The sequence below is a fragment of the Parus major genome, chromosome Z, assembly GCF_001522545.3.
Source record: "Parus major isolate Abel chromosome Z, Parus_major1.1, whole genome shotgun sequence".
Lineage (NCBI taxonomy): Eukaryota > Metazoa > Chordata > Aves > Passeriformes > Paridae > Parus > Parus major.
The window spans coordinates 10,339,620-10,353,825 of NC_031799.1; the positions used below are offsets into that span (position 1 = coordinate 10,339,620).

At 43.2% G+C, this 14,206-nt stretch overlaps 1 protein-coding gene across 4 annotated transcripts in view; it reads left to right on the forward strand.

The window, feature by feature from the left end:
* The first annotated feature begins 695 nt into the window (after nt 1-695).
* RAI14 (retinoic acid induced 14) overlaps nt 696-14,206 on the forward strand; it is an 88,141-nt gene continuing 74,630 nt past the window's right edge. For 3 of the 4 annotated variants that reach the window (XM_015615082.2, XM_015615084.1, XM_019005330.2), the window contains exons 1-2: nt 696-802; nt 11,260-11,351. In XM_015615082.2, the coding sequence (XP_015470568.1) occupies nt 11,316-11,351 (36 nt within the window). In that variant the 5' untranslated portion in view covers nt 696-802; nt 11,260-11,315. Of the gene's footprint in view, nt 803-9,186; nt 9,205-11,259; nt 11,352-14,206 lie in introns of those variants that run through there. The other variant, XM_015615083.3, reaches the window with a different exon arrangement.

Genomic DNA, 14,206 nt, shown 5'->3' on the forward strand with positions numbered 1-14,206 from the left:
TCCCCCGTCCCCAGCTTTATCCTTAGGAGATCCCAAAGCACCCAGAGATGGCAGAGACCTGGCAGCCACCTTCAGCCTGGGGGAGACTGAGGGGCGACCTTACTGCAGTTACAACTTCCTCAGGAAGAGAAGAGGAGGTGCAGACCCTGATCTCTTCTCTGGGGTGACCAGTGTCAGGGTCTGAGGGAAGGGCCCGATGTTGTGTTAGGGAAGGTTTAGTCTGGATATCAGGAAAAGGTACTAGGATTGGTTTGGCAACCACAGGCAACCAGAGGGTGGCTGGGCAGGGGAACAGGCTGCCCAGGGCAGTGGTCACAGCTCCAAGCCTGACAAAGCTCAAGAAGTGCCTGGACAATGCTCCCAGGCCCATGCTGTGACTCTTCAGGTGTCCTGCGCAGGACCACGAGTCGGACTCCGATGATCCTTGTGGGGCCCTTCCAACTCGGCACGCTCAGTGATTCCCTGGCTCCCCACACGCCTCCAGAGACACACGCCCGCCCCAGAGCCGGCAGGGTGGTCTCCTTCCCGCCTCCCGCACCAACACGCTCCCCTCCCCTCCTCGCCCCCAACCGGGGCGGGCCGAGCCGCTCTGGGCCGCAGCCCCCGCCGGGGGCGGGCCGAGCCGCTCTGGGCCGCAGCCCCCGCCGTCACGTGGCCACCGCGCCGCGCCCGCCGCTCCCGCCCCCGAGTGTCCCGGGGCGCTCGGCGCCGCCGCTCCGCCCTTCGGCAGCGCCGCCGATCGCTGCCTGAGCGGCTCCCGGCACAGCCGCGCCGGCGTAGCGGGACACGGGCGCTCCATGAGGTGAGGGCGCGGCGCGGGCGGCGGGCGCGGGTCGGTGCGCGCTCGGCGGCGGGCGCTGTGAATGGGGCTTTGTGTGCGGCGCCCACCTGCTCCCGCCGCCGCCCCCCGGCGAGGGGGGCTCCGGGCGCTTCCTCGGGGGAGCCCGAGCGGGGAAACCTCTGAGGGGCGCAACAGGAGGGAACTTCTCCCTTCTCTCCGCCGGACGCTGCCGGAGCGCCCCGTTTGCCTGGTGTGGGGGAGCGGGGAGCAGCGGGGGAACGCAGCCCGTGAGTCGCTGCCGTATGCCTGTTTATTTTCGTTTACTATGTAGTTAGTGTTTTGATTGCTTTGTTTTGTTTTGTTTTCCTCTCGAGATGCGTGGCGGGCAGTGACAGCCGCCCGCGGGGGTGAGGGATGGCACCGCCGGTTCCCTGCCCCGCACCCTGCCCGCCCTCAGAGGGGTCTCTGCGGGTCCCTCGGCCCCGAGCCGAGCCGCACCGGGCTCGGGGGTCCCTGGTAGCGCAGGTCCGGCTGAGCCCCGGCAGCGGCGCTGCCGGTCCCGGGGCGCCCTGATGGGAGTAAATCCTCCCCCGGGGGGGACCCTCAGAGACCCTCCGACCAGAAGGGTAGCCCCGGGTGTCCCGGTGCTCTCCCCCGGTGTTTGGTGGGAGCCGGTGGAGGGCAGGGTCGCTGCCGGGCCGCGGATCCCCGATTAAATGCCCCGCCGGTCCCCCCGCCTCGCTGCCGGTCGCGGATCCCCGTACCCCGCGGGCGCGCAGGGGGCTGCGCCTTCCTATGGCAGCGCAGGTTTAACAGATCCAGGTTTTCTATCGCTGTAAAATGAAGAAAAAAAAAAGAAAAAAGTAGTCTGCTTTAGGAATAGCATAGAGTTTAATCGGGAACCTGTGCTTCTAACTTCTCACAGGGCATGCAAAAGATTTATTTTCCTCTTGCACTGCGTTTGGCAGCTCAAGCTTTCTGCAGTCTGCTGTTGCCACTTGTGACATTCTTAACTTTCTCCTTGTGAAAAGAGTATGCTTTAACAGCCTTGCAGAATCTCTAACGAATTCTCCCGTTTGCTTCTATAATGAGTATGAATGTGCTTACTACAGCACTGATATAAAACACTTCCAGTCTACTGCTACTTTTGTAGAAGCTGTAGTCTCTTTTTTTGGTTTTCTTTTCTTCTCTATCCTAGCAGGTTGCAGATTAGCTGTGCCATTAAAAGCAATAATATAATAATATAATAAAATATAATATAATAATAATAATAATAAAAATATCTATCTATATCTATCTATATGTCTATCTTGAGTGCCAAAAATTACATATACTTTGTGTTAGAAAGGTTTTCTGGTGTCCAGGATTAACTAGGAGTGACTGAATTTAGTGAATATCTGTCAATGACCTGTTTGGCTCTTGTCTTGGGACACTCATGGAAAGCTGTCAATGAGATTTTATTTACTAATAGAAGAATTGCGTAACAGACATATGAACAGAGTGAAAGAGCGTTTTGAGTTGAACAACACATCATACGAGCTCAGGGTTCCCTTGATTTGAAGCCAAGCTCAGTGCCAATAAGTCACTGAGCAGTAGCAGACACCCATTCTTCCAGTCTCTAAAACTATTGGCCCTCTGCTGTTCTTTTCCCCTTCCAAGAGTGCATCAGCTAGCAAAGTAATAAAAGGCTACATGCTTCCCTCTATTTCCGTGGACCAAGAGATAGATGGATAACATCAAGTGAAGAAGAGACTAGATGGGAGGCTGCTCGCCTCATGAAGTGATGTAAACATTTCATCACTTGCTTGCTTCATCTCTTTCTTTTTTTTTTTTTTCATCTGTGTGTTCAGTTTTCCTTCTCTCCTGCTGTGATGACTTCATGCCTTTTTTGAGGGAGAAGCAGTGATTAGAGAAACATGAAAGCTAGTTCTTGTGTAAGATGTTGGTAATTTCTAAGTCCTCCTATAACAATACCCTAATCACATTTCTTTTGGGAGCTTATTGTGGTCTAGTTCTTTTTCCACAGGGATAGTGCTTGAAATAAATATAGAGAAAAAGAAACAAAAACCCAAGGGAAATTAGAACAAATAAAATCAAATATTAGTGCTTTACTTAACAGCAGACATAGTAGAGCACTAAAAATTCCAAGGTAGAAGCACAGCAATCCATAACATCTTCTGGGGTTATAGATTTGAGCTGCTGGCTCCTGCTGTGTTTGTACCTTTGAATGTCTGAGAAGCCTGCCCAGTTGTCAGCATTTTTTGGAGCTGCTGTCTAAGTGCCTGTGGATGCATGCAGGTAATAGCTCTGTATTTGAGCTTGGATTTTGCTTTCAGAGTTGTGAGTCCTGGTTGCTCCTTATATTTAGAGTCATCTGATCATGGGCTCTTGTGGTTCATGGGAAGTAATGCTAACAGGTATAATTCTGGTAATATTTTAGAGCAGAGCTTGGCACTGCCCAGCTGCCAGAGACATTCCAGTCTGCTGAACTGTGGGAGCAACTGCAGCTCTCACTAGCACTTTGGACTAGCTGACAGTCCAGGTACTTGCCAAGGGCTACAGGAGTGGAAGCGCACAGGAGTGGAAGAATGCACCCTTCCCTCATGTTGAGGTCCTGAACAAGATGGCCAGTAACACCCAGAGGTGATGTTGTGATCTGTGTGCTGAGCGTGAGATGGTCATCTCTTAGGGAGAGCCTTATGGTTATTGCATTTTCCTGGGAAGATTTAGGTCTTGACAAGTCCTTCCTCTGCAGGCAGAACTTGCATTTTAGATGAATGCTGTAGTAACTTACGTACATTTTCTAAAGCTGTCAAAGTCTTCTTTTGATTTTCTGCCTGAAAGCCATTGCCAGTACTGAAAATACTGTAAAACAAGATGCGCCTTTCTTTTTTTTTCCCCCTCCCACATGAATCTGTTGCGGGAATGGGTAGAGGAGAGTGAAAGCCAAATTTGTTCAGTCATTACAACGTGAAAAGAATTTGTATGCTGGTCTGCCTGTGACTGTAACTTCAGTAGCTGATGATGTTCTATTTCTTTTCTCATAACTTTTGAGAGGCAGGGAGCTGCTGTTAGTTCTTGCAGATGTCAGACTTCCCAAAGGCACTTTGGAACACTTTGAAATATCTCTGCAGAGTTTTGACATTTGAGTACTTTCTGAGAACCTTGGTTATAGCTACTTGCTTGAGACACCAGCATATTAACTCTAAGGGATATGTGAAAATTCATAAGTCTATGAAGGCTGGGAGAAGTGTCTTAAACACTGTATCTTCTTCCCTGGTATTTATACAGCACTTAGTGCTGCTGCTATTGAATATAAACTTCAAAAACCTGATTAAAATCAGAAAAAAAGACACTTGATTATAATTAAGATCACAGAATTACAGAATGGCTGAGGTTTAAAGGAACCTCTGGAGATCATCTAGTCCAACCCCTCTGCCAAAGCAGGTCCAGCTAGAGCAGGTTGCACAAGATCATGATCAGAAAGGTTTTGAATATTTCCAGAAAAGGAAATTCCACAACCTCTCTGGGCAGCCTGTTCCAGTGCTGTCACCCTCAAAGTAAAGTTCCTCCTCATATTCAGATGTAATTTCCCATGTTTCAGTTTATGCTTGTTGCCCCTTGTCCTGTCACTGGGCATGCCTGGAGAGTATCTGACCCCATCCTCCTGACACATATCTTTAAGATATTTGTAAACATTGATAAGAACCCCTCTCAGTCGTCTCTTCTCCAAGCCAAACAAACTGAGCTTTCTTAGCCTATCCTCGTGAAAGAGGTGCTCCAGTTCCCTAAGCATCTGTGTTCCTCCACTGGACCCCCTCCAGAAGTTCCTAGTGTTTCTTGAACTAGGGAGCCAGGAATTGGACACAGCACTCCAGATACGGCCTCAGCAGAGCAGAAGAACCTCCTTCAGCGTGCTGTCCGCACTATTCCCAAAGCACTCTGAGATGCCATTGGACTTCTTGGCCACAAGGACATACTGCTTTTTAACTCCAGGACCTTCGGGACAGAGCTGGATTTCAGCAGACTAACCCCTAACCTCTGCTGGTCCCTGAGCTGCAGCACCCCACTCTTGCCTCTGTTAACTTTTCTCTGCTCAGATCTCTAGCCTGTTCAGATCTCATTGAATGGCAGCATAGATACCATTCCACAAATATAATTTACCAAATGTGGGTGTTAATTTTGCTTATGTCTTGCTAGTCTATAGCATCAGGAGTCTTCCAGAAAAGAAAATACCTGAATTTTTAGTGCTTTTTATGGAAAGTTGGAGGCACACGAAACTCTCAAGTTTTGGATAATGTTAAGATGTTCAGTTTTCATTAGCTATTTACCCAAGAGGTTGGTAGCTGAGTAGGGGAGCTGTGTTATCAGCACAGTCTCTGAAGGTATTTCTAGATTAAAGTAGTTTCCAGTAGGATACCCTTCCAAGGTATTTGTGGGAGTGGGGCTTGTCAAGTGTCTTAAGTAAATTGCTTTGATGTTCCTGTCTTTCTAATTCCACCCCGATTAGGTGACTGCTTTACCTTAGGCTGTTTCAGAATATTAATCCATAAAGTCATGGATATATCTCTTCATAGATTTAACATTGCAACTGTACAGTTTGTCATGTTCGATGTTTCATTCTGAACACCAAATTGAATGGTTGATAACAGAATGCTAGGAAGGAAGTGTAAACAAGTACTAGCTGTTGTTATCCATGTGGATTTCTCATTTAAGAACTGACATTTCAGAAGTGGGACTCTAAGGCATTTTTCTCTATTGCTAATTGTAGCTAGATGCTTTATTTCCAGCATAATCGAGTTGAACTGAATATTAAATGTAGAAAAGTCTTCAGGACTGCAGCATATCTTATGTATGATCAAACTAATGAAGGGCCATGCAAGGGGGTGTGTGTGTGCATTTGTTTTGGAGACAGGAAAACTGAAGGCAGAGAAAGAGCATCAGTATGCCCCAGTTCATGCAACAAGTCTTGTCTCTTTTGTTGTGCCTGGGTGTGTGTTGATAGACACCTCCAGACAAAAGAACAAGAGTGGGACTGGAATAAAATCATGTAAAATGTAGGGAGTGAACAACAAATTTACCTCGACATAATTTGAGTTAGAGTTTTGCCCAGATATGTCTAATATGCCAAGTAAACAAATTAGGGAAATGTCACATTTTTATTTTTCTGTAGCCTGCTTCTGATCGTTGTTGGTGCTGTCTTCTGGCTGTCTAGTAGTGCATTTGAATACATTGTTTAAACAAACTGCATGTATCCCCAGATATACCATCGTGCCTTGATTTATTCTGGCTGTACGGCATCCTCAGTGGCTGGTATGGCTTTAGCTGAATGCATGGAAAGAAAATTCAACGTTTGCAAGTTCTGAATATCAAATGAAGGGTAGAGTTGATACAAAGTGTCCTCGAGAGAGGAGCAATAGCTGTATTATTGTTAGTGTTGCAATATCTATGGCGCTCTAACTTCTGGGCTCAGATGCTTAAATTTGTACAGTTCAGCACATCCTTGCCAGTGATTTGTGAGCAGATAGAGGGAATGCACTAGGTTACCCAAGGCCCTTGCTATCTCTGATGTCTGATTCTGTTTAAAGTGGGATTAACTGTATATAAATCACTCCCACTCTTGTGTAGTGCTTGGGCTTCTCTGTGCATTTTTCAGTGTGTTTTCATTAGTAAGTAATAGTAGATTAACCAAGCCAAGAATTATTTGTCTTTATAGGTAACACTGAGTTTATAAAATTCTGTTCCATTTGACTTTTCCTATGATGGGAGGGTGGGTTACTCAAGATGGAAAAACTGAGTTGTGCTGATAAAGAGTGGGGAAATGTTCCTGTAGCTTTTGGTCTCATCATACATGCTTCTCTGATTTGGCCTGAGAAATGGAAGAATATGTTTAGCTGGATGGAAATAGGAAGTAGTCAGGGGAGGTGGAGTGTTGGGTGGATTTCTTTTTAGGATAGAGGGCTTGCTGCGTTTATGTGGGAGCAGCCAAAGAAGCTGAGCAATGGCTAATGCCTCCAGGCAGTACTGTGACTTTGGCAGTGTTAAAGAGCAGCCTGGGCTGGAGCACATGTTCGTGTTGGAGGGTAGGTCGGGGAAGCTCAGGGATGTGAAGCATTTATGAAGTTGGATACTGAAGGTGATCAGCAGAAGGGATGCATCGGAGTTGACGCCTCTGGCTGCTTTGTGCTGGCTGCTGCTAGGCTGTGCTTCTGGGTCAGAGCTGGGCTTGTGGTTTAGAAAGTGATCATCCATGAGTAAATGATGGTGTGCTTTGGGGGAAGATGCTTCTGGGGCCCCTTATTTTCCCCATGAGAGTATGTGTAGTCACACAAAGGAGGGTATAAGGGTATAGCAGCAGCAGGAGTACTCTTCCACACTCCAGACCCTTTTCCATTTCCCCCACATCTCCACGTGTGTTGCCAGATCTTGCCTAGAGTCTGTAAATCTTTTCTGTAACCTTTCAAGGTTAAAAAAGGTTTTTGAAGTGGTTTTGGGAAGGAAAGGGGAAATTAATTGAAACATTAGTCATGCTTTGCTGCGAAAGAGCTCTGCATGAGATGGAAGCTTCTCAGGGTGTTCTGAAAGAGGTGTAAGATAAAATTTTGGCACCTTAATTGAATTCAGCACTTATCAGTGAGGAATTACTCATTAGCATGAACACTGTTCATAGTATACAGTTTTACTGTAAACTTTCAGTTTTGCTCAGGGAAACAAAGTCTTTTCCTTGTTGCATCACTGGATTTTGTCCCCTTAAAGGAGTTAATTGTAACATTGTTTGAAAGGCCTTGCTCTGATTTTAATGCAATTTAATGAAAGGGAAAAAAATGTCTGTATTATTGTTTACTGTGGTTTGCACAAATCTCACTATAAATCACTGGGGAAGATTATCTTAATCTGTTTCCTACATTTAAACCTAAAGATTGTATTGTGTATTAAAACAGAGTTGCAATGAAATTATTGAGGCCAAAGATTGCCACCACTTCAATGTTTCTTGTTTTAGTTAGATAGGTTTACCACCTACCTAAAGATGTTTTTTGTGGCTTGTATTCCTCAGGGCTGTTTCTTGACATTAAGCTAAAGGAAGATGAGATAAAGGATAGATATTTAATTTTGGAGCTAATGGTTAAAAACACGTGATCAGCATTAGCTGTTGAGAATCCCTGGAGTTAAGCACTTATCTGCTAACTTGCTGCAGCTATAAAATGACAATGCTCAATATTTATTACCACATTTGTTCTAAAAACGGAGAAATGCCGTTTAATCTCTATTAATAGAGATTGCTTTTTGTTAATACCTGTGATTCATTGCAGAAATATTGTTTGGAAGTGTCTTGGTGCTCCCTGGTGAATTTCTAGTAGTCACTTCCTATCTTGTAAAACAGGAGAGTAATTTTAATGGCGCTTCCTTTATCCCCCCTCTGGCAAATGAACAGTTATCATAAAGCACTGCTGAATCAGGATGCTGACCTCTTTTTGCATCAGTTCCAATAATTACACCCTTTGAGAGGGGAATTCCTCTGTTAAACAGTGACAGCAAAAGGCAGCCCTCCCCACTTCATGCATTTTTATCTCTGCATTTGAAGGATTATGAGCATTATGATGCACAAACAGTAATCTTAATGTTTGTGTTTAACTACCTCATATGGAAAAAATACAGATGTGAAAAAACACACTAAGCTTGGGAATGCTGTTCTGGTGTCCTTGAGCATGCCTTTTTAATTAAGCTGAGAATGTGAGTTTCTCATTCAGTGTATAAAGTGTGCTTCTTCCTTTCTCACAAGAGGGAGAGTAATGTATTGGGAGTGCTTGCAAAACTTGTTAATTAGACTCTCCTACAGGTTCCTCAGAGAAGAGGGTCCGGCTTTGCAGCTGCTCTGTGTACCTACAAGGAGTTTTCATCTCCCTCACAGCCTTGTAGTTGAGCACTTTGTCTTCCTTGGGAGCTATGATAAATCTTTTGTCCATAGGAGCCAAAAATGCTGAGGGAGTGGGAAGGGGAAAGACAGCCTACAGCAGACAATTCTTTGGCAATCTGCATGTGAGGAAAGATTTCTTGTTTTCAATTCCCTGTGCACAGGATTTATTTATACTTCATTAACTGGTACAATTACACATTTAAGTTTTTTATGTCAAAATATATTTAAGTTATAATACACAAAGTCCTGCTAAGTTTTGGGTTTTGTGGGATATTGTATAATGTTTCACATCTTTAAAGTTTCTTTATATTATTTTTTTCATAAAAGTTTGGGGGTTGTTTTGTTTGGTTTGATTTGGGTTTTTTTAGCTGGTGTGTAAAGAAAGCCAGGTGAGTAATGGTATTTGTCGTGTCTGGCATTTGCAGTTTTCATCATCCTTGATGTTACTAGAGGATAATTTTGGAGATTATTGGGGTCTTGCTGAGGTTCGGGCTCCTTTCCAGTGCAGGTAATGACAGCTGTTGTGCAATTTAAACACGTTCTCAAATGTTTGGATAGGTGTAGCAGACATCAAGTGACATGCTTCTCTCAGAGCAATCTGAAATAATTCCTTCTTTTTGATTGTTCAGTTGTTTTGTTGTGGTTTTTTTAGGTTTTTTTTTTTACTATTTTACAAGTACTCCATTCCACCTAGGAAAAAGCTAAGAAATTTTCAGCTAGGTCAGGGAGTGAAAAGGTTCTGCAAAAACTATTTTCCTTTTTTCTTTTTTCCTGCTAAGGAATTAGACAAAATGTGACAAACCCATTCTCCTTGCGATAAAACACAAGAATTTTGAATGAAACCACTTGTTCATATACCTGAATGCAGTTAGGGATCTGGCATGGCTTGAAAATTACTGCTTAATTAGACTTAGGGTAATTTAATTCAGTTTAATGATTTTTTTAACAACTTACAGAATTACACTATCCAGATTACCTACTGCTGCCTACTGGAGAGGTGCAGCCTGTGGGAAATGTGTTTGTGTGCTTACAGTGTATGGGATTTTTTTGTTTGGGTTTTTTGCTTTTTTTTTAAGAAATGTACTTGAGTTTGTATTAAATGGCTGTCAGATAAATATGGGTTTGAACTAAATATCATGTTTACTTAGCACTGATTGCTATTCCTGAATGGTAGTTAGGGTTGTATTTTGCAGAAGCATTCATATACGTATATATTCTATTAACAATGTGCTGTGTAGTTGGATTTTTAAAAGTCATAGTGGAGTCATCATGTAGAACACAGCAACTTGCTTTTAATAGTGAGATGTAATTTTTATTATTTTATTAAACAACTGAATCTCACTTTGTAATCTTCTGTTTCCGAAGAGTTATGTGGAACATAGTGACCCTGCATGACCTATTTGAATTTATGCTTCAATCCCTATTTCAGTTATTTATTTATCTGACTAGACTTGTAAAATTTTTTCTACGTTTTTTCTAGGGTGGAGAGAGGAAGTTTATACAGCTGAACATCCTTAACTTTAAACTGTTCCTTCAGAAAGAATTTGTATAGCAGCTAAAACTTGTAGATGAAAGCAACTAGCTATTTCAGTAAGCATACTGTAAAACTAAAAATGTGGAGCATTTTTACCTAGGTGCATTTGCCAATCCAGATGTTGCTCTCTCATTAAAATTTTCTGCTGTGCTCTAGGAAAAAGCACATTGCTGTGCTCCTTTAATGTGCTGTTCACCATTATGTTGGATTGGCAACATGGGGTATCATTGAAACTTTCTGTAGGAAACTGCTCTAGACACTCACTTTCCTCTGTGAGAGTTTGCAGCTTGTCTGTTAGGTTAGTTTTATATGTTGGTTCAACTGCTGCTTTCCTTCATGTGAAAGGGAGGAAGGGGGAACATGACTGTGATAGTGCACTGTCAAGTTACAAGCAGCTAAGGTTCTTAGAAACCCACATACAGTTTCTTATGAGGAAGAATCCAAAACAATTCTTCCAGCAATAACCCCTGTCTAGCTCAGGCTATTCTGTCTGCTGTGTCATTTTGAGCTCTCCTTGTTATGTGTCCTGCATGCTTGAAGTACAGTTTAGAGTTTGGTCTGTGGTTAGACTTGTACATAGAATAATGTGCACAGAATAAAGTACTTCTGCTACCCAGTGCAGACCTGTGGTGATGGGATGGTGAAGTTTTAATGAATGCTTAATTATGATTTTGCCACTTTACAAATGACTGTCCTGGTGATAATACTAAAATAGGCAGTGGTCAGAGGAATCTGCTCATGTATGAACGTGTTGGCAACCTAAATATGTGGAGATGTAGTTAGTATAACATGATACACAGGTTAGTTTTTGGTAAATGTTTGCTCTGTTGTTCAGTGGTCAGATTTAGGCTTACTTCTAAGTTTAGAGAAAGAGTTAGAAAGTTTTCCTTTGGTGGCTGTTAATCTGTTTTAAAGATTGAAGGCTAAATCCTCAGAGTGAAAAAGGTATGCAAATTGAATCGTGAGCTTGCCTGCCAATGAACTGAATGGTATCAAGTTGGAATCTTACTTTCTTTATTTTTTGTTTAGATATTGAAGAAGAATAAAAAGCTCCTCAAAGGTTTGGAAGGTTGAATGTCATCAGCATGAAGAGCTTAAAAGCAAAGTTCAGGAAGAGTGACGTAAGTATTTCTGCTCCTTTTGATTGCTGGTTTTCATGCTGGAAACAAGTTCTTCACTCCCACCTTGATAAGCTTGTAGGTTAATGAATTACAGAGAAGAAAGCACAAAGGCAACAGCTGAGTACAGTATGGAGTAGGCTGTTTCTATTTGTAGAGCCATTATCTATTATGCAAATTAACAGTATTTTACTACCTTGTTCCCCATAGCTGAATCATACACATCTGTGGGGTCTGCAGAACTTCTGTTAGATTGTGCTGGTGCCCAGACTGGAGCTTTATTCCTGGTTTAGGATTAAGCCTCATAAGGACTTTGCTACCCGATAATATTTCTGTCTAAGCCTAATACCGTTCTTATCAGTGTGGTGTTTGAGCACTTAATGTAATTCTCCCCAGTCTGTGGCAGGGTTCCTTTGTCAGCAAGAATACAGGAACCAGCTGAGCCATTAGGGCAGCTGTGGTTTACCAGTTCTAGTGTGACATGAGGAGTGGATATGAGACTTGAGTGGGGAAGGAAGACATAGATGTAGAGGTTCTCAGGAGAATCTCCAGGTCAGCATTTAGAGAGACATTAGGCTGCACATAACCTTGCTTGTTGTGGAAGTATTGGTGGAAAACCAAACTTTGACACATGTAACAAGCAATACTTCCTTGGAGTAGTGGAACTGTTGTAGTCTAGTCCTATTCTTGTCCTTCTGTTCCTACTACTACTCATTCCTGGCTTTTGTGTTGCTAGTAATAAATCTGTGAAACAGATGTGTTTAATTGACTTTTCCAAGTATCGTGTGGAATTTGTAAGAAATCTTCATGATCTGTGAAGAGCACAGTGTTTCATTCTTCATCCTAAGTTTTTTGTGGCCTTTTGAAAGACGTGATGTATTGTTTGTCATCTCCAGATTTGCATGGGGTCTTGGGGCAGCTGTGTTGGATTAAGGTGCTTAGGTTTGAAAATGGAGCATCTTGAGAAGTTTTGATGTTCAGGAGTAAAGTTACACAGTGCACAGTGTGGGTGTTTTGATGTAAAGATGGTGCTCTCACATCACACCATTAGAGTAATGGGTCTTTAGCCAGCCTGTAGCAGTAGAAGGTAGGGTTGCTGTTGAGGTGTAACCTGCAGATGTGCTGGGTACTGCTCAGAAAGTCTTTTGAGCTGTAGGTTAGCATTAGGTTAGCATTGGTACAACTGCTGAATTGGTGTCCTTGCAGCAGCAGCATTGATGGATGCTTTGCTCCTTCAGTTTAGCAAGAGGTATTTCTTAAAAGACTGCCTCTATAAACAAGCTAAATATGTAAACCAACCTTTGCTTTCTAGACTATCTAGAATATTTCAGAAATATTCTAATTTTGGGTGCAGAGGAAAACAGTTTTGACTATTTAAGCAGTATTTGGTTTCCTTGGTCACTGGACTGAATCAGCCAATGGCAAAGTGTCTTGTGCCACTTCACAACAAATAAAAATTATATCACAAGTCTCTGGTGTCCCATCTCACTGAACTTGCCTTTCAGTTTAGAGCTGCTAGAGTTCCGCAGGAGCAGCAGCAATTGCTATTTTGAGTTCACCCACACCACTAAAATTTTTAATAGGCATCTGCCTGGGTAATGAGAGCAGTCCATTGGCTAGTACAGGAACACACTTGGAAGTTAGGTGTGCCCATATATGAGGATGACTTCGTTCACAATTTTATGCTGCTTGGCTGGGCTGCTGCTCTAGAGCAAAGGCTAAGCGACATGTGTGATGAAACCAGATCTTGCTGTAGGAGTTCAGCCACTGTCATAAATCGCACTGGTTCACTTACTTCTTACTTATCTAGCCCTGATAACTTGTGTGCACCTCTCCCCAGAATCAAGGGCAGTCTGAATGTAATTGCTGTTTTGGTACACTGCTGTCTACTGGCTGGAGACTAGGTTGACCGCAAAGGATTTTTCAGATACCTAAAATTTAGATATGCAGCTCTAAGAGCACAGCAGTCTAAATCCATGACAGTCTGGTTTCCTCTGTTTTGAAGCCAAGCCTTAAGGGCATAATTCAAGGCAACCAAAGGAGCTGTCCTATATTTTGTGCAAGATAAGTGAGGAAAATTATCCTTCTCTTCCAGAAGCTACTCTTAGTTACAGTTTTTGAGGAGGAGAAAAAGGATGTCTTTTTAATGGGAATTAGTCGGTTGTATTTATATCTCAGTTTATAAGACGTGGTAACTGCTCTTGGATTGGGGATAAGGGTAAAGTCATAGGAGATGCACTGAGTATTTTTCTCATTCCTCTCTAAAAGAAATCTTTAAGGTACTGTACTTTAGAACTGAAGATGTCTTGGGGTAAAGAGGAATACCCTTGTCTGTAACTTCATTGTTAGAAACATTGCATTAGAAAATAAGCAGTGGGGAGAGTAGGAGGCAAGTGGTCAAGATGTGCACGAGAAACAGGAATTACAAACACTTCTCTAGCAGTAGGGCTGGTAACATAGAATGAAGACCACAAAGGAAATTTCACTGACATATTGAAGCTCTCTAGGCTTTTCTGCAGTGGCTGAGTTGAAAATGAGTATAACTGCTGATCTTCAAATATATTTCTTGGTGTCTCTGACAGAGGGCATTGCTTTGGTGCTCTAATGACACCAGTCTTGATGCTTGTGAAAAAAATGGCCCTGCTTCCTCTTTTTTCACATGTGGTCTTCTCATTTTGAGGGTATCTGACCCTGCAGTGAGCCAGGTCAAGGACAAGAAGTGAAGGAGAAATACTTTGTGGGATGAATGTCAGATGGGTAACTCTCTGCTCTGTGCTACTGTAGGGTCAGCCCTGGGAGGAATGGTGGGAGTTGGAGGAATAGCAGGACATCCCTTTCTCCAGTTGTTCCTTGGTTTA